General features: G+C 47.8%; 1 protein-coding gene and 1 long non-coding RNA gene across 3 annotated transcripts in view; both read left to right on the top strand.

The window, feature by feature from the left end:
• The first annotated feature begins 136 nt into the window (after positions 1 to 136).
• The window catches only part of MIER1 (MIER1 transcriptional regulator), a 33,542-nt gene continuing 15,915 nt past the window's right edge, over positions 137 to 17,763 (top strand). The window contains exons 1-5 of one of the 2 annotated variants that reach the window (XM_066193002.1): positions 137 to 410; positions 536 to 610; positions 12,175 to 12,199; positions 13,774 to 13,919; positions 16,012 to 16,179. In XM_066193002.1, the coding sequence (XP_066049099.1) occupies positions 13,821 to 13,919; positions 16,012 to 16,179 (267 nt within the window). In that variant the 5' untranslated portion in view covers positions 137 to 410; positions 536 to 610; positions 12,175 to 12,199; positions 13,774 to 13,820. Of the gene's footprint in view, positions 411 to 535; positions 611 to 1,252; positions 1,409 to 12,174; positions 12,200 to 13,773; positions 13,920 to 16,011; positions 16,180 to 17,763 lie in introns of those variants that run through there. The other variant, XM_066193001.1, reaches the window with a different exon arrangement.
• On the top strand, positions 6,819 to 8,013 carry LOC136294830 (uncharacterized). Its single transcript, XR_010722492.1, has 3 exons — positions 6,819 to 6,932; positions 7,017 to 7,275; positions 7,855 to 8,013. It is a non-coding gene; the product is annotated as an uncharacterized lncRNA (long non-coding RNA).

The raw sequence follows: 17,763 nt of genomic DNA on the forward strand, positions 1-17,763 counted from the left end.
CCGCGCGCGGCGCGCGGGCCGCGCTGTGCTGGCGGCCGCAGCCCCGGGCTCCGCTTCGGGTCCCGCCCCCGCCCCGTGTCACCGGAGCGGAGCTGCCCGCGACACCGCCCCGCCGCCGGCCCGGCCCGCCCGCGGGGCTGCAGCGCCTCGCTGCAGGGGGGGGATTCGCCCCTGAGTCAGCAAAGTCGCGCCCGCCGCTTCTTTCGGCGCCGCCCGCGGGGACCGTGTGAGGGTTGGGGATGCGGCTCCTCGGCGGAGGCGCCGGGCGGGCGTGAGGCGTGCGGCTCTGCAGGGACACGGGTTAACACACGCCGGGGCCGCGGTGTCCCGGCTGTGACACAGCCGCGATGCCCGACGTGCGCGCCGGGCGCTGCCCCGCGCCGGCCCGGGGACAGCGCTGAGGCGGGCAGGTGAGGCACGGCGGCTGCAGGGCGGACACGGTGAATTACCGCCGCTCCCGGAGCTTTGCTCTGTTGATTTGGGGTGGTTTGTCGGGTTTTGTGTTTAACGTAGAGCTGTTGTTGTGTCACCCAAGAGCCTCACGCCCGGCAAGAGCCCCCGTTCGCCTCACGGCCGATGAGACACCCCCCGCGCCTCTGCGGCTCCCCGAGTGAGTACGGCGGCCGCGGCCGGGCCGGAGGGGGGGAGCGGCTCCGCGGAGCGGGGCGGTGATGCGGAGCCGGTGCCGGCGGCGGGCGGGGCCGGAGGGGGCTCGGCACCGTGAGGGGCCGCGGCGAGCGGAGCGCCAGCACCGGCCGGGGCGTGGCCTGGGCGCGGAATGAGCCCGGAGGAGGCGTGGCCGGACGTGATTGCCATATAAGGGGGCGGTGCTTGTGCTTGAGTGACGCGTGGGGGCGTGGCTTGTGCCCAATGACTTATATGGGCATGAGGGGCCGCAGCGGCCGCGCCTCGGCGGGGTGGGGGCGTGGCCTTCCGTTTTGAGTGACAGGCGGGTCCTGTGGCCTCCGTGACAGACGGACTGGGGGCGTGGCCCGTGCGCCGAGTGTCATTTGATTGACATGTAAGGAGGCGGGCTTAGACTTTGAGTGACGGCTGGGGCTTAGCCCGTGCATTGCGTGACAGGCGAGGGCGTGGCCAATCCCCAAGTGACAGGAAGGGGGCGCGGCCTCCACCCTGACTGACAGGTTGGACCGCCGCTAGATAACATGCGAGGAGGCGTGTCCTCGCGTCGACTGACAGCCGCGGTGGGCGTGACCTCCCCTGAGTGACAGCCGCCGCGCGCGCCCTGCCCGCTTCCCGCGGTGCGCGGTGACGTCGTGCGTAACGCGGCCACGCCCCTCCCGCCCCGCCGCCGCTCCCGGTGCCGTCCCCGCCGCTCCCAGCGGGACCCGGCGGCGCCTCCCGGCGATGTGACCCTTTCCCGGCAGCACCAGCGATCATGGCTGAGGTGAGAGCGCCCCGGGGCCCGCCCGGGAACTTGTTGCGCGGGGCCGCAAGTTTGTTGTGGGCAGCGGAGGCCCGCGGGCACCGGCGGTCCCGCCCGCTCCCCTCAGGGCCCTTCAGCCCCTCGAACGGCGCCGTCCCGGCCGCTGAAGGGCCCTGAGGGGCCGAGCGCGGCTCCTCCCGCTTTTTATAGCACGGCGTATGCTAAAACATCGCTTTATTTCCTTTAAATATCTTTTTTGGTGGTCGTTAAGACAAAGGGGAATTGCTTAAAAGGTAGCGGGGTGTCCTGGCCGGGAGAGGAATTCCCTGGATTTGCGGGGAGTGAGGGGATGGGTTATTTGGGGATAATGGGACTTGTGTTGTGGGATATAATGGGGATGGAATATGGTAATGGTAGGGAAATAATGGGGAAATGGAAAAAAAAAAAAAGCCTCTTTATGGCGGTGTTGGCTTGGTGGGGGTTGTATTTGCCCATCCCAACAGGAGCAGCTCTTTCCCTTTGAGGAGGGGAATTGGGGCTGATGGATGGATATCCCATGAAGTTTTCCTCCAATTATCCCCAGCTCCCAATCTCTGCTACTCCAACAGCGCTGACAAACGTGTCAGAAATGAAAATTTGAAAAGTATATATTGGAAAAGTCAAATCCGTGGGACAGGTGTTGCTTCCAGGGCAGGCTGGAAGCGTCAGGCTTCGAATTTACGGATGAAACTTCTCCTCTTGGGACCCCTGAATAGATGGGGATTTGTCCTTAAATTCTCTTCTCTTTTCCTCCCCAAGCCAAAACTTGAATGGAGCACTCTTCCTGTTGTTGGGACACCACGTCCTGAGCTAATCTTAGAAGCTCTAAGAGACCTGCCTGGGTGGTTTTGTACCTCCAGAGGGAATCCCAGCTCTGATCCCCCAAAAAAATCCCCAAAAATGTGGGTGTTCTACAAAGCTTTGCTGTGAGCATCAGAGCATTTGGGATGTTTGGCTGGAGTTTTTTGTCCATTTTGTTAATTTTTTTTCATTAATTAACCCCAATATCCTGTGCTAATCCCAGGAGCTTTTTCGTCTTTGCTGCTTTGGAGGTGAATTCCTTCCTCTCTGAGCTCAGGAGCAGCAGGAGTTCATTCCCAGGCAACTGTTGCATCTGCATGGAGACTCAGTAACAATTTGAGTGGTTTAACCGGGATACTGTTCCCAGCTCACTTTGTGTCCCTGCCCTTGGCAAAGAGTTGGGGCTGGGTGGTCTTTAGGGTCCCTTCCAGCCCAAACCCCGCCAGGATTTCAGGAATTTAGGGAATTCTCCTTAGTGAGGCATTTCCTCGGAGCTCTGGTGTCACCCACCTGCCTGGAGGAGCAAAATATGGATGGGAAAGTGTCACACTGATGGTTTGCCATCCTCTCCTGGTGGAAAACCTCGTGCTGGCTGTTCTGAGAGGATGCCCAGGAGCTCACCCCTCCCTCAGGAGCCATCCTAAAACAGAGAATCTGACAGGCACAACCCCCAAAGGCCAGCAGAGCTCTGAAACTCGGTGACTTGCATAGGAAGGCTCTTGAGAAAGCAGAGCTGGAGGCCAGAAAGTGAAACTAAATTCACCAAAAGTGCTGCTTCACTTTTTTTTTTTTTTTTTGCAGAAGCAATTTGAATACAGGACAGACAAAAAGAGGGGGAAAAAAAAAAGATTTAAAATATATATTAAATTTGGGGTTAAGAACCTGCGTGAGGGGTTTTTTTTTTACTTCTACATGATTCCTCCTGCTCCAAATTGTCAGAAGTTTGTCCCAGTGATAAACTGGGAAGAAAATATCTCAAATTTAAGATCAGCTGAAGCTTTGGGGCTGTTGGAATATCCTGCACCGAGCTGCTTAGGGGCTGCTTTTGGTGGAGGGACATGTTGCTACACATAGATTTTTCTCCAAAATAACTCTTTTAATGCCTCCTGAGGAGAAAAGGTTGAAAAGCTCGATTAGCAGCTGAAAGAGAGTGGCTGTTTTTTGGTTTTTTCTTGTTGTTAATTCAGCCTTTATGATGTTTGGGGTGAAATGTAAGTGAGAGAATGAGGTCTTCTGATCCCCAAACTGGAAGGGATCCTGAGCATGGAAAACTGAAGGGGAAAAAAAGGTTTGGAGTGGGTTTTTTTATTGTTCTTCAGTGAATTAGGAGGAGCATGGGGAAAAGGGAATGTGTGGTCAGAGCTGAGCTGGGAGCTTTGGGGACTAAACATCCCTGATTTTTGGTTGGTTTTAACTTGTTAGGTGTGGATTGAGGTGATCTGGCAGGTCCTGGAAGGGGAAATCCTGCTCCTCCTGCTGTTGTGGGATGTCCCTGAACTTCCAGGAGCTGGGATGGGGCAGCAGGAGCAGCCCTGGGGATCCCCAGGAGGCTCAGGGGGGACCCTGTGGCTCTGCACAAGTCCCTGCCAGGAGGGCACAACCGGGGGGATTTGGGATTTTCCCCCAGGAACAGGGACAGGAGGAGAGGGAACAGCCCCAGGGGAAGCTCAGGGTGGATATTTGGGAATGTTCCTCCTGGAAAAATTGTCCGGGGCCGAGTCCTCACCGTTGGACGGATTTAAAATCCCTGTGGATGTGACGTTTGGGGACAGTGGTGGCCTGGGAATGCTTGCACTCCATGATCTTGGAGATGTTTTCCAACCGGAAAAGATGTTTTCCATGATCCCTTTCCCTGTGGAACATAATTCCTGCTTCTCCCAAAGCTCCAGCAGGAGCAGCTCCTTGTGCTTCTCCCCCACAACCTCGGAGCTTCCTCAATTTTCTGGCTTGCTGAAAGAAGAGCTTCCAGTTTTGCTTCTGCAGAGGGAGTTTCTGCGGGGTTCAGAACCTGGATTGGTGTTTTATGGTCTTGGCAAAGTGTGGGAAGGAGCAGGAGCTCTCCTGTGCTCTCAGTGAACAATTAACTGCCTCAGCCTAGGTCCTTGGAGTCCACTCGAATGTTTTTAAGTTTCTGAAAGTTTAGTTGTTTTCAACCAAAAGATCAGTTTATTCTGTGCTTTAAGAAGTCGTTTATAAATTCCTGTTGCTTGGGAAAATTTCTCTTTTCTTCAATTCTTTTTTTTTTTTTTTCCTCTGGAGAATTTTAAACTTTGGGAATGTCACCGCATTCTGTTTTCTGTATTTTCTGATTTCTGTTTTGGAGCAGTTTCAGTGCAGAATGCTGAAGGAACACACGATCTGAGAACTGTTCTCAGGAACCTTTTCACATTTTTGGTGGTTTTATTTGAACTCAGGTGTAGTAGGAAGCAGCAGCAAAGTTCCCACGGGCGCTGCTGTGGTTGCAAATTGACGCGTTTGACCAGTCAGAGTTTTTTGATGAGCTCCTGGATGCAGAGCAAGGTCAAAACAGATTAAATCTGTATTTCCTACTGATCTAAATCACGATTAAAATCAGGGATTGCCATAATCAATCGTGTTTTATCCTGGTTTGATCTTAGCTGTAATTAACTGGTTGGTTTTCTTCCTTTGTGTCATTTTGAGCTGTGTTTGTAGAATTCTGCACTGAGGTTTCAGGGCTGGCAGTTCTGGTTTTTCCCTTCCTCGGTGAGGGAATAAACCCCAAATTGATTAGAGGCACTGATTGGATTCCCTCAGGGGAATTGCAGGCAACACAGTGGCACCCTCCCTTTCTGGACTTAAAAAACAGGGTTATTTCGAGTTATTTTGTCATGCTAGAAGAGTTTTGAGGAGATTTTTTTATTTATTTGATGGTTTTGAGCCTCTAGTCAGGACTTCAAATCCTGAAGGGATTCGGGCAGAGGCTGGAATTGTTGTACAGTTGTTTCTTTTTGAGCCTTTTCCTGGCCAGGAGCCCCAGGCTGCATTAACATTTCCCTCCTGATCCCTCCACGTCACAAAGTGTCCATAGGAATGTTTCCTTGTGGTGCCTGGCGTCCCTCCACAGAATCCCAGATTTCTTTGCAGGATATTTGAGATGATTCCAAGAAGTTAAGGAAGATGCTGGAGAGAAAACAAACAGGAAGAAGGGGAAGTGTGGGATTGTGTCCTGCAGGTGGGGAACACCAGGAGGTGGCGGGAGGTTGTGTCCCACTCCAGAAGCACCAGGGAGGGATTTTCCCAAGGAATTGGCTCCTTGGGAAGTGCTGCTGCTGCAGGCTGAGGGAGCTGCTGGAAGGACAGCACGTGCCAACTTCCCGTGCCAAGGAAATGATGGAATTCAGGCAAGCAGAGCTCCCCCTGCCCTACCTGACACGTTGGAGTAGGAGGAATCCTGTGGAAGTAAAAGGAACCCAAACACAGGTTACTGATCCCAAATTTCATGGGGCTGGGCACCCCAAGAGCTCCCCTTGGGAGGGGATTTCAGGCTGGGAGGGACCTGAATCCTTCAGGGCAGGGGTCCAAAGGGTGTCCTGGCAGCCTGGTGTCACTGTCACCTGTCTGTCCTGCCCTGTCCCCACTGGCAGGGCCTGAAGGGGCTCCAGGAGAGCTGGGGACAAGGCCTGGAGGGACAGGACACAGGGAATGGCTGTAAGCTGGAATTGGGTAGATTTAGGTGGGTTTTGGGAAGGAATTCCTGGCTGGGAGGGTGAGGAGGGGCTGGAATAGAATTCCCAGATTTGCTGTGGCTGCCCCAGGATCCCTGGGACAGTGGAAGGTGTCCCTGCCTTCAGGGATGGGATTTAAGGTCTCCTCTCCAGACTAAACACCTCCAGCTCTCTCAAAAATCTCCAACCTCGTCATTCTGGGATGATTTGGGGTGGAAAGGAGCTCAGGAGCTCTCTGCTCTGCCCCTCTCTGCTCTGAGGTGTCCCACGTTTGCTCAGGGCTGGCTCCAGCCTGGGCTTGAAAACTTCCAAGGAAAAAAAAAAAAACTGGGAAAAGTCCCCTTGATACAGGGATCAAGTCTCAGAAGGGCCTGGCCAAGGCAGGGCAGCTTTGCTGAGGTAAAAACGTCCAGGTTTGGTGTTTGTTTGGGATCTGTGAGTTCAGGCATTGCACTTGATCCTCATCTTCTGGAAGGACAGGAATTTCCTCCTGGAAAAACCCATGGCTGTCAAGGCTTCCCTTTGAGGGATGTCACTGCACTTTGGGCTGTGCAAATATTCACAGGCAGAACTGGAAAAAAGGACCAGAAGTGGTTTTGACCTTTTTTCCCTTGCTTCAATACATTGTTATTTTCTCCTCAAGATAAAAATGGGGCTTTATTATTATTTTTTCATATATTTTAACACAATTTAATTTGTTTTTTTTCCTCATTCTGGCCACATTTTGAGTTCGTTCATCCATTGGACACTCCCGCAAAAGGGAGGCAGACGTGTCAGTGAAATCATTCCCTGTGAAAGTCTCTCTCTTTTTCTTTTCAACACAGAGTTGCCTTCCTCTTCTGGGAAGGGACACATTCCCTCTGGAATGAAGGATGATATTCCCTGTTTTACCCAGTTCTTCTCTCCAGGCCCAGCTCCCAGGAGAGTTTATTAACTTGGGGATGTTCTCCTTGCTGCAGAGTTCACCACCTGAGCAGATTGATGGGCTCGTCAGGCGTGTTACTGTCAATACAAAAACAGTTGAGTTCTGGTTTTGAACTGTTTTGCGCAGCGTTTCAAGAGCTGCTAAAGGCCATGTGGACAGGACGTGTGTTTGTCTGCAGGGCATTCCCCTTGGAGCATCCCAGTCCATCCCAGGTGTTGGAATGGGACCTGGCCACCTCCTGCAGCCCTGGGAATGGCCTGGAGTTAACTCTGCCGGGCTGCATGGAATCCATCAGCTGTCCCAGGGCCGGCCCGGTGGGATCGTTCCATTGCCATCGCAGATGTGGCTCAGACACACCCCAGAGCCCTGGGAGGTGGTCTGGGGGAATGCTGGCTGTGTTCCCACGTCTGACACGTCTCTGCTGCCTCTGCTCCAGGGTCTGTCCTTTCTGTTCCATATCCAAACCCTTGGGAATGTGTGAAATGGGATCCGTCCCTTCTATTCCTTATCCAAACCCTTGGGAATGTTCTGGGGTGGGATCTGTCCCTTCTCTTCCTTATCCAAACCCTTGGGAATGTTCTGGGGTGGGATCTGTCCCATCCATTCCATATTCAAACCCTTGGGAATGTTCTGGGGTGGGATCTGTCCCATCCATTCCATATCCAAACCCTTGGGAATGTTCTGGGGTGGGATCTGTCCCTTCTCTTCCTTATCCAAACCCTTGGGAATGTTCTGGGGTGGGATCTGTCCCATCCATTCCATATTCAAACCCTTGGGAATGTTCTGGAGTGGGATCTGTCCCATTTATTCCATCTCCAGGGAATATTCTGGGATGGGATCTGTCCCACCTATTCCATATCCAAACCCTTTGGAATGTTCTGGGATGGAATCTGTCCCACCGATTCCATATCCAAACCCTTTGGAATGTTCTGGGGTGGGATCTGTCCCACCTATTCCTTATCCAAACCCTTGGGAATGTTCTGGGATGGCATCTGTCCCATCTATTCCATCTCCAGGGAATATTCTGTGATGGAATCTGTCCCACCTATTCCATCTCCTATTGGCTACATCCTGGCAATACATTGGATGTGATCTGGCTGCTTGTATCTACTCGTGTCCCTGGCCCTGGGAATTCCTGTGTTTGCAGAGATTCCTGAAAATTCCCCTGGAATAAACCAATGACATCCCCGCAGTGCTGATTGTTTGGGGTTCTCCATTTTCCCTTTACATGACGTTTGTTCCCTTCACCCCTCAGAGCTGGGCTCTCCTTTGAGCTGCTCTGGAGCATCACCAAACCTGCTCCTGGCTGTATCCACGCAGCTGGAGTCCTTGGGCACTGGAGTTTGGTCCCCTTGTCCGTGGGTTCGGAGTTCTGGAGTCCCTGGGCACTGGAGTTTTGTCCCCTTGTCCATGGGTTGGGAGTTCTGGAGTCCTTGGGCACTGGAGTTTTGTCCCCTTGTCCATGGGTTCGGAGTTCTGGAGTCCCTGGGCACTGGAGTTTTGTCCCCTTGTCCAGGGGTTCGAAGTTCTGGAGTCCTTGGGCACTGGAGTTTTGTCCCCTTGTCCATGGGTTCGGAGTTCTGGAGTCCCTGGGCACTGGAGTTCTGTCCCCTTGTCCAGGGGTTCGAAGTTCTGGAGTCCCTGGGCACTGGAGTTTTGTCCCCTTGTCCATGGGTTCGGAGTTCTGGAGTCCCTGGGCACTGGAGTTCTGTCCCCTTGTCCAGGGGTTCGAAGTTCTGGAGTCCCTGGGCACTGGAGTTTTGTCCCCTTGTCCATGGGTTCGGAGTTCTGGAGTCCTTGGGCTTTGGAGTTTTGTCCCCTTGTCCAGGGGTTCGAAGTTCTGGAGTCCTTAGGCACTGGAGTTTTGTCCCCTTGTCCATGGATTCGAAGTTCTGGAGTCCCTGGGCACTGGAGTTTTGTCCCCTTGTCCAGGGGTTCGAAGTTCTGGAGTCCTTAGGCACTGGAGTTTTGTCCCCTTGTCCGTGGATTCGGAGTTCTGGAGTCCCTGGGCACTGGAGTTTTGTCCCCTTGTCCATGGGTTGGGAGTTCTGGAGTCCCTGGGCACTGGAGTTTTGTCCCCTTGTCCATGGGTTGGGAGTTCTGGAGTCCCTGGGCACTGGAGTTTTGTCCCCTTGTCCATGGGTTGGGAGTTCTGGAGTCCCTGGGCACTGGAGTTTTGTCCCCTTGTCCATGGGTTCGGAGTTCTGGAGTCCCTGGGCACTGGAGTTCTGTCCCCTTGTCCATGGGTTGGGAGTTCTGGAGTCCCTGGGCACTGGAGTTTTGTCCCCTTGTCCATGGGTTCGGAGTTCCTGGATGATTTTTCATCCCTTTGAGCTCACACTGGACTGTTGTCTGTTCCCTTTGCTGATGTTGCAATTCCAGACCAGTTGCAGTGTGGATTGTCAGGATCCCATATTTTTCTCTCCTGTTTTTCTCTCCCAAGCCTTGGATCCCATTACCCTTTAATTATGACAACTCTTTGTTCCCTTGAGGCAGGAAGGGCTTTGTGCTTCCCTGGGAATGGCTGAGCAGAAAACCAGGATCCACTGCAGAGCAGGGCTGGCCTTTTCCCAGGAATTCCATGGCCGTGCTGCCCTTAGGAATGAGGATCAGCCGCAGGAAATTTCCTTCATCAGATGCCCCCAAAGCCATCTGGTGTCCCCTGGCCCGCAGAGAATGGGAATTAGGAATTATTTTGGAACAGCTCCTCAACCAGAGGATGTTCCTCCACCTTCTGTGCCGCCACTGCCGGCTCCTCACTAGAGGACACAAGAACCACACACACCCGACAAGTTGAGAAGCGAGGAGGGAAAGAGGAAGTTGGTTGTGATTTGGGGTTTTACAGGGTTTGGGGGAGGAGAGTGACACCTCTCTGAGCTCAGTGGTCGATTTCAGTCCATCAGTTTGTCTTTCCTCCTGGAAGGAATGTGCGTTTACCAAACGTCACTCTTTGCTTTTGTCACAAGCCTCCAGCAGAAATGGAAAACAACCAGAAGGCTGAAAACTCAGGGCGACAAAAGCTTTCCCGGCCTCAGGGAATGATTGGCAGCTCATCCCAGCCCGGGAATGAAGAGAGGAGAAGCCACGGGCAGGGCACGTGTGGTGGGCAAAGCTCTGGGAGGAGGAACCCAGAGGCTGCTTTTGGGGCTGGAGTTTGCAATGATGGCTCCCTGAACTCCCATTATCCTCCTTTGTATCCTGGTTTTCCTCCTGCATTGAGGCTTTTCCCCAGAACTTCCCGTGCCAGCCTGGAGCTGAGGTGGATCACCCTTTGGTGCGTGGACCAGCCAGGATTCCCCGTGGACTACCGCAAAACCAAAATTCATTTATAAATCCATAAACTGCTTTCCAAAACTCCTCTGCTACATCCAAAATTACCCAGGGAACTTTTTTGGAAAGAGGTTTGGGGTTTTTTTTTTGGCAAAAAAAAATTTAATTTGTGTCAGAGGCTCCCAATAACACATTTTAATGGCTTTAATAAGGGCTATTCCTTCATTCCATGAGGAATTCTCCTTGTGGGTTGGGATTCCTGTATAAAAATACATCCTTCTATTGGAGGAGAGCAGGGAATTTGTGCTCAGCCTCAAATGGGAATTATCTCTCTCAAACTGAGACTCGCTGGCAGTGGAATCTGGGAGATCCCAGGGTTTTATACCTGGACTTACATCAGAGCTAAAGCTTGGATAATTAATAATCAAACTTGAACAATTTTAATTTAAGAGGACTTCTGAGATGGTATTTGCAGAGTTTCTTGTTTACTCAGGAAAATATTTCATCCCTCACAAATAATATAAATAAATATCAATTTTTATCCCTCATAAATAATATAAACAGAATAAATTCTCCTCAGGCCTTTAAATCCAGCTCTGCTCCTTGGAGGGCACAATCATTTCTGGAAGAATTTCTCATGGTGGAATTAAGGTTGGAAAAGGGTTTTTAAGACCCTGGAGTCCATCCCATAATGAGCAGCACCACAATTAATCCATGTCCCCTCCAGCTTTGCTGATTGCAGCCCTGTCCTGGCACGTGGGAAAATTGAATTTATTTGATTTCCAAGCAATGATTGCTGCAATAAACTCACGAAGAACTCATTAATTTGTATTAATGATTGCACTTTATTAATTCCCCAGGTTTACCAGGCAAACAAAACTCCAAATAGAGATCAGTCCTGGCATTCAGCTCCAGCTCGGGAAGGCTGGACTCTGGAATTGGTGAAGATAATCTTTGCAAATAAAGATCTTTTGGGGGTTTTTTGGGTGTAGTGATGGACAAAACTTCCCCTGGTGTTGTGCAACCGCCCGCAAAAAAATGTTTGGTGGTGTTTTCCCCTTTAGTGGGAATTTTTCTGGGAATTCTGAGGGGCTGCAGGAGAGCTGGGGAGGGATTTGGGACACGGACACAAGGAATTCAGTGTTAATGTTCTGGTTTTTTCCTTATTCTGGCCACATTTTGAGTTCATTCATCCATTGGACACTCCCACAAAAGGGAGGCAGAAGTGAAAATTGAATTATTCCCTAAGAAATTCTCTTTCTTCTCTCACTTTGAGGAGTTTTTGATATAAAAGAACTTCAACTTAGGCAGAATTTATTTTTCAGTTTCAGATTTTGCTTTGCTGCCTCACTAAGCTGAGCTGAGAAGGAGGCAAAGAGAGGGAAAATCCTGCAGAAAATCCAGTTTTTTCCTCGAGGACACCATTAGATATTAATTAATCCAACAATATCTGAGTTTGCAGGAGGTGACAGGAGCACCAGAGGGAAAATTCAGCTTTTTCCTGACTTGGAAAGAAACGTTTCATCACTCTGTGCCTGCAAAATGAGGAAACATTTGCTTGAGTTATCCAAACAAATGAGCTTTGAATGCAAATAAACAGGATTTTATAAAAGAATTTGTTTGTGGGGGTTCTGAACACCAGGTGACCAAATTTTGGGCCAAAGAGGAGCCTCATTTTCTTTATTTAGCTCAAAAATTCGTATTTTTGATGGTGTTTTGGAGTTTTTTTTTTTCCTCACAGCTGGGAAAAAGAATTGCTTTTCTTCCTTTATTCCATAAGGAATTCTTGTTTTGATTTGAGATTTCTTTAAAAAGGGTGTTTCTTTAAAAAATTGTGCTCAAATGGAAGAATAATTCCTCTTAAACTGGGCCTCACTGGCAGTGGAACGTGGGAGATCCCTGGAAAAGGAGTTAAATCACACCTAAAGTTGAAATATTATTTACCTTGGTGCATTATTTATAAATTAATCTATTTTTCTGCAGTGAATTCTTCTGTATCAGCTGAATAATTTGATTTGTACAGGTTCAACACAGCCAAAATAATTTCCCTTTCTTTTCTTTTTTAGCCTTCTGTCGAGTCTTCAAGCCCAGGTAAATATTTCTAATAATTTTTAAGAGTTTTGCCATCCTGTGAGGGGGGAAAAAAACTTTCCAGGAGTTCCTTCAGCTGGGTTGTTGTTGCTTCTTGAGGTTTGATTTCTTTCAGAGAAATAATTAATTGCTTCATAATTAAACTTTAGAGTCACTCCTCCCTGTCACACCCTTAGGTTTGGAAAATGGAATTTAAATTGTCCAGGGAAAAAAAGGGGAAAAGATGAGCAGAGATGGGATTAAAAATCAGGAGAAAAGGGGAAAATATGAGCAGAGATGGGATTAAAAATCAGAAAAGGGGAAAAGATGAGAAGGGTTGGAATTAAAAATCAGGAGGAAAGAGGAAAATAGGAGCAGAGATGGAACTAAAAATCAGGAGAAAGGGGGAAAAATATGATCAGGATTGGGATGAAAAATCAAAAAAAGGGGGAAAATATGAGCAGGGTTGGAATTAAAATCAGGAGAAAAGGGGAAAAGATGAGCAGGGTTGAGATTAAGGGGGAAAATATGAGCAGGGTTTGGATTAAAATCAGGAGAAAAGAGAAAATTTGAACAGGATTGGAATTAAAAATCAGGAGAAAAGGGGAAAAATATGAGCAGGGTTGGGATTAAAATCAGGAGAAAAGGGAAATATGAGCAGGGTTGAGATGAAGGGGGAAAAGATGAGCAGGATTGGGATGGAAAATCAAAAAAGGGGGAAAAGATGGGGCAGGGTTGGGATGAAAAATCAGAAATTGCTGAGTGACATCTACCAAACCATTCCCCCATTCACTGCTTTGTCATTGTCACCAAATGGAACCAAAAATCGGGGGAAAAAACCTCAAAAATGAAATCTGCACGACTGGGAAACTTGGTCAGTGCCCAGTTTGGAAAAGGCAGTTTTTTATCTTTGCAGCTGGAAATGAGGAAGGTGCCCGAAAATAAAGGAGGTTTTGTTTGCTGAGTTTTTATTTGCCGAATTTTTCATTTGCTCAATTTTTCATTTGCTCCATTTTTCATTTGCTCAATTTTTAATTTGCTGAATTTTCATTTGCTGAGTTTTTATGTGCTGAGTTTTTATTTGCTGAATTTTTCATTTGCTCAATTTTTAATTTACTGAGTTTTTATTTGCTGAATTTTTCATTTGCTGAGTTTTCATTTGCTCAATTTTTCATTTGCTCAATTTTCGTTTGCTGAGTTTTTATTTGCTGAATTTTTCATTTGCTCAATTTTTAATTTACTGAGTTTATTTGCTGAATTTTTAATTTGCTCAATTTTTAATTTACTGAGTTTTCGTTTGCTCAATTTTTCATTTGCTCAATTTTCACTTGCTGAATTTTCATTTGCTCAATTTTTTATTTGCTGAGTTTTTTATTTGCTGGGTTTTTATTTGCTGAGTTTGTCCCCCCACAAATAAAATCCCCTCAATAACCAACCAAAGACAAAGGAACCAGGGACAAGAATTGGAATTTTTCGCTCCCAGTTTTGCTTCGAGCATCACATAAAGAAACAGATTAAAAACCCCTAACTCTGTGAGACCTCAAAATGGTCTTAAAAATGGAATGAAAAGTGTTGTTGGGGCTGTTTCCCACCAGGAGGTTCAGCAGCATCTGATGACCATGAGTTTGACCCATCAGCTGACATGTTGGTGCACGACTTCGACGACGAGAGGACTTTAGAGGAGGAGGAGATGATGGAGGGAGAAACAAACTTCAGGTCTGAAATCGAGGATCTCAACAGGGTATGTGGTGGCCTGGAGGAATTCCCAAATGAATCCCAGAAGAACATGCAGGGTTTATCCTTTCTGGGTGGAATTTTTGGAAAAAAAATCACCCCAAACCCGTTAATAAAGTAATAAAGAAAGTGAAGTATTTAAGTAGTAAAGAGAGGGGAGAAGGGCTGAATAAATCTACCAAAAAATGAGGAAAAGAAATGGTCCATAAATATTAATCATGTGATTTTTGCATCTCTAGGATTTGCGTTTTAGGAGTGATGGAAATGAAAATATCTGACTAAACTTTTGTATTCCAACTGCACCTGAAGGAATCCCAATCTAACCCCAGAAAACATGCAGGGTTTTCTTGGAATTTTTAAAAAAGTCATCCCAAACCCATTAATAAATAAATAATAAAGAAAGGGGAGAAGGGCTGAATAAATTTACCAAAAATTGGGGAAAAATAAATGGTAGATAAATATTAATAATGTGCTTTTTGCATCTCTGGGATTTGCATTTTTGAAGGAATATAAATGAAAATATCACCTGGTTAAACTTGTGTGTCCCAACTGCACCTGAAGGAATCCCCAAATTAACCCCACAAAACATGCAGGGTTTATCCTTTCTGGGAGGAATTTTTGGAAAAAAAATCATCCTAAACTCATTAATAAATAATTAGTAAAGAGAGGTGGAAAGGGCTGAATAAATTTACCAAAAAAATGGGGGAAATATCAATATAAATATTAATAACGTGCTTGGTTAGCTGCTTGTTGCATTTTAGGAGTGATATAAATGAAAATATCCTCTGGTTAAACTTGTGTATCCCAACTGTCAGTGGGATTATTGGGATCTTCCCAGACACGAGCTCAGTGCAGGCCCTCAGGATGGCAAGTCTAAGGTCAGCCAAGAACTCCAAATAGCTGATTATCAGCCAACATGTGCATTAAATACTCTGGAAAAAAAAAAAACCAACAAACATTTAGAGCAAGCAGATAATAAAAGAGAAATAAAATCCTCTTTGGAGAGAGAATTTTTACATGATCCCTGAAGTTTTCTGTGAGGGATGGTTGTCCTGAAGGCTGGACACTGAGGATTTAAAAGGAATAAAGGGATTAATTAGCAGAGCCAGCAATTTTTATGAATAGTATTGATTAATAAAAAGTATTTAAAAGTATTTATTAGTCATTTTTATTAATAAAGGTGTAAGAGTTTGGGAGCCTTTGTTGGACTTGAATTGGGATCTCAGCTGTGGGTGAAGCCTTTGCTGCTGACACACATTTCACCCTTTTTTCCCACCAATTTGGGTTAAAAATCACCTTTTTCCAGCTGATTTGGGGCACTGGAGGGACATTATTGATATGATATGATATGATATGATATGATATGATATGATATGATATGATATGATATGATATGATATGATATGATATGAGGTGTTAGATATGATATGATATAATGTCATATAATATTATAATATTAATTTAATATAATACAATATTGATATAATATAACTATAAATGATAAAATATTAAAAATTATATTATAAATATATATATTACCAATAAATAAATGAATATTGAAATCTATATTACTAATAAATATTCCAATAAGGAACGTGTTTGCTCTGGGTGTTTGATAAAACCAAACCCTTTTAATGAGCTTTATGGGCCCTTGGAGATCCTGCTGGGGTGGGAGGTCTGCTGGGAATAAATCAAGGACTGGGAAATAAATGATCCCGCATTTTTCAGGAGCCCACAATTCCCGATTTTGCAAACCCATCCCTTTGGAATGACCATTCTTGGTGTAGGTGCCCGTGATCTCTGTTCTGTGACAATCCCAGTGGAATTCTCCCTGTTAATTCCCAGTTTTTGTCTGGATTTTGCCCAGGAGAGTGACATGCCCATCCAGGAGATCCTGTTGGGATGAGAGATCTGCTGTAAATAAATCAAGGATTGGGAAATAAATGATCCCACTTTTTTTTTGGAGCCCAAATTTTCCAGTTTTGCCAACCCATCCCTTTTGGAATGACCATTCTTGGTGTGCCTGTGCTTTGGTCTCTGTGACAATCCCAGTGGAATTCTCCCTGTTAATTCCCAGTTTTTGTCTGGATTTTGCCCAGGAGAGTGACATGCCCATCCAGGAGCTGCTGAGCCGCTATGGCTACGATGGCACCGTGCCCCTGCAGGAGGAGGAGGAGGAGGAGGAGGAAGAGGAGGAGGAGGAGGAAGGAGAGGATGATGATGATGTGGATAACGATGACAACAGCGGCTGCAGTGGGGAAAACAAGGTAAACGTGTGCTCGTTTGCATATGTAAATTCATCATTTGCATACCTGCACTGCTTAATATCCCAGGTCATGGCACAGCTAATTTGTAATAGAGTTGATTTCACAAACCTTGCTTTGCTAATGAGGTTTATCCTTAATTACCCATCTGGATTGCTCTGAATTGCCTCTCTCTCATCCCAAACTGAAGCAATTTAAAGTCCACACGGATGCAGCACCGTGTCAGGGGTGGGAATTGTCCTTCAGACCTTCAGCAGTGACGTTTTCAATGCCTGCAGACACCAACTTCTTCCTCTGAGCTGAAAAGCTGATTCTTGAAAGTGCCCAAGTGTGGAGTGGGATTAAATGTGCCTCTGGGTCTTGCAAATCCTGCAAGTTTTTTTTGAAATTGTGATTTTCCAGCCTGGTTGTACCCGAGTTAAGTGAACCTCATGCTTCAGGTATCTTTGCAAAATGTTTTGTTTTGAGCTTAGAATCTTCCGGCTCCTTTTCTTTGTTCTCTTCAAATAATGTTCTGATTTTAAAAAAGAGGTTTTTTTCTACTTGGAATGCAGAATCCTGCTGCTGCATCCTGAATTCCATTAAGATCCAAACCCTTGGAATTGTCAGTGCCACAAAAGCTGAGGAGGTTTCATTTAAGAAAGATCCGTTCTGAGCTTTTGGTACCTTCACCTCTGTCAGAATCGCTGGGATGCCACCCAGGGATGTGAGGAATGGCACGTGTGAGTCAGGAAATGAAGCTCCTGGGGTTGACAGGTGCTGGAGGAGATTGTTCTTCGTGGGGGTTGGACGGTTCAAAAGGAAGATGCAGAGTTAGATTGGATCAGGAAAAGTTCAGGAGAGGGGGAGAATTTTATGTAACGTGAAAGGTGCAGGGAGAATTCTTCCAGGGAGAATTCTTCCAGGAAAATTCCTTCAGGGAAAGGGTGGTCAGGCTTTGGAGGTGTCCAAGGAACTCTTGGATGTGACACTGGGGTGACAAGGTGGGGATGAGGCCCTGGATGAACCTGGAGGGTTTTCCAACCTCAGTAATTCCTGTGCAGGATCAAATTAACACCCAAATGTTCATTTTGTTGAGCTTGGTGCTGCTCCTGAAGTGTCACTTCCTTCTGTGTCACTTCTCAGTCCCCTCCTGGCACAGATTCCCTCCTGGGATGTCCCAGGCCTGTCCTCAGGGCTCTGCAGCAGCTGGGTGAAGGTCCTGTGTCCCCTGCAGGGCCACCCTCCCCAGGGACAGGGCACAGCTGGCACCTTCCTGCCCCTCAGCAGGACTGGCCCAGTTCAGCCCGGCCCAGTTCACACCAGTTCTGCCCAGTCCAGTCCATCCCAGTCCATCCCAGCACTGGGATCAGCCCCTCCCCAGTCCATCCCAGTTCACCCAGCACTGGGATCAGCCCCTCCCCAGTCCATCCCAGTCCATCCCAGTTCACCCAGCACTGGGATCAGCCTCTCCCCAGTCCATCCCAGTCCATCCCAGTTCACCCAGCACTGGGATTAGCCCCTCCCCAGTCCATCCCAGTTCACCCAGCACTGGGATCAGCCTCTCCCCAGTCCATCCCAGTTCACCCAGCACTGGGATTAGCCTCT

This window comes from Chamaea fasciata, unplaced genomic scaffold, assembly GCF_029207755.1.
Source record: "Chamaea fasciata isolate MVZ Bird 193981 ecotype frontalis unplaced genomic scaffold, bChaFas1.0.hap1 SCAF_10, whole genome shotgun sequence".
Taxonomy (NCBI): Eukaryota; Metazoa; Chordata; class Aves; order Passeriformes; family Sylviidae; genus Chamaea; species Chamaea fasciata.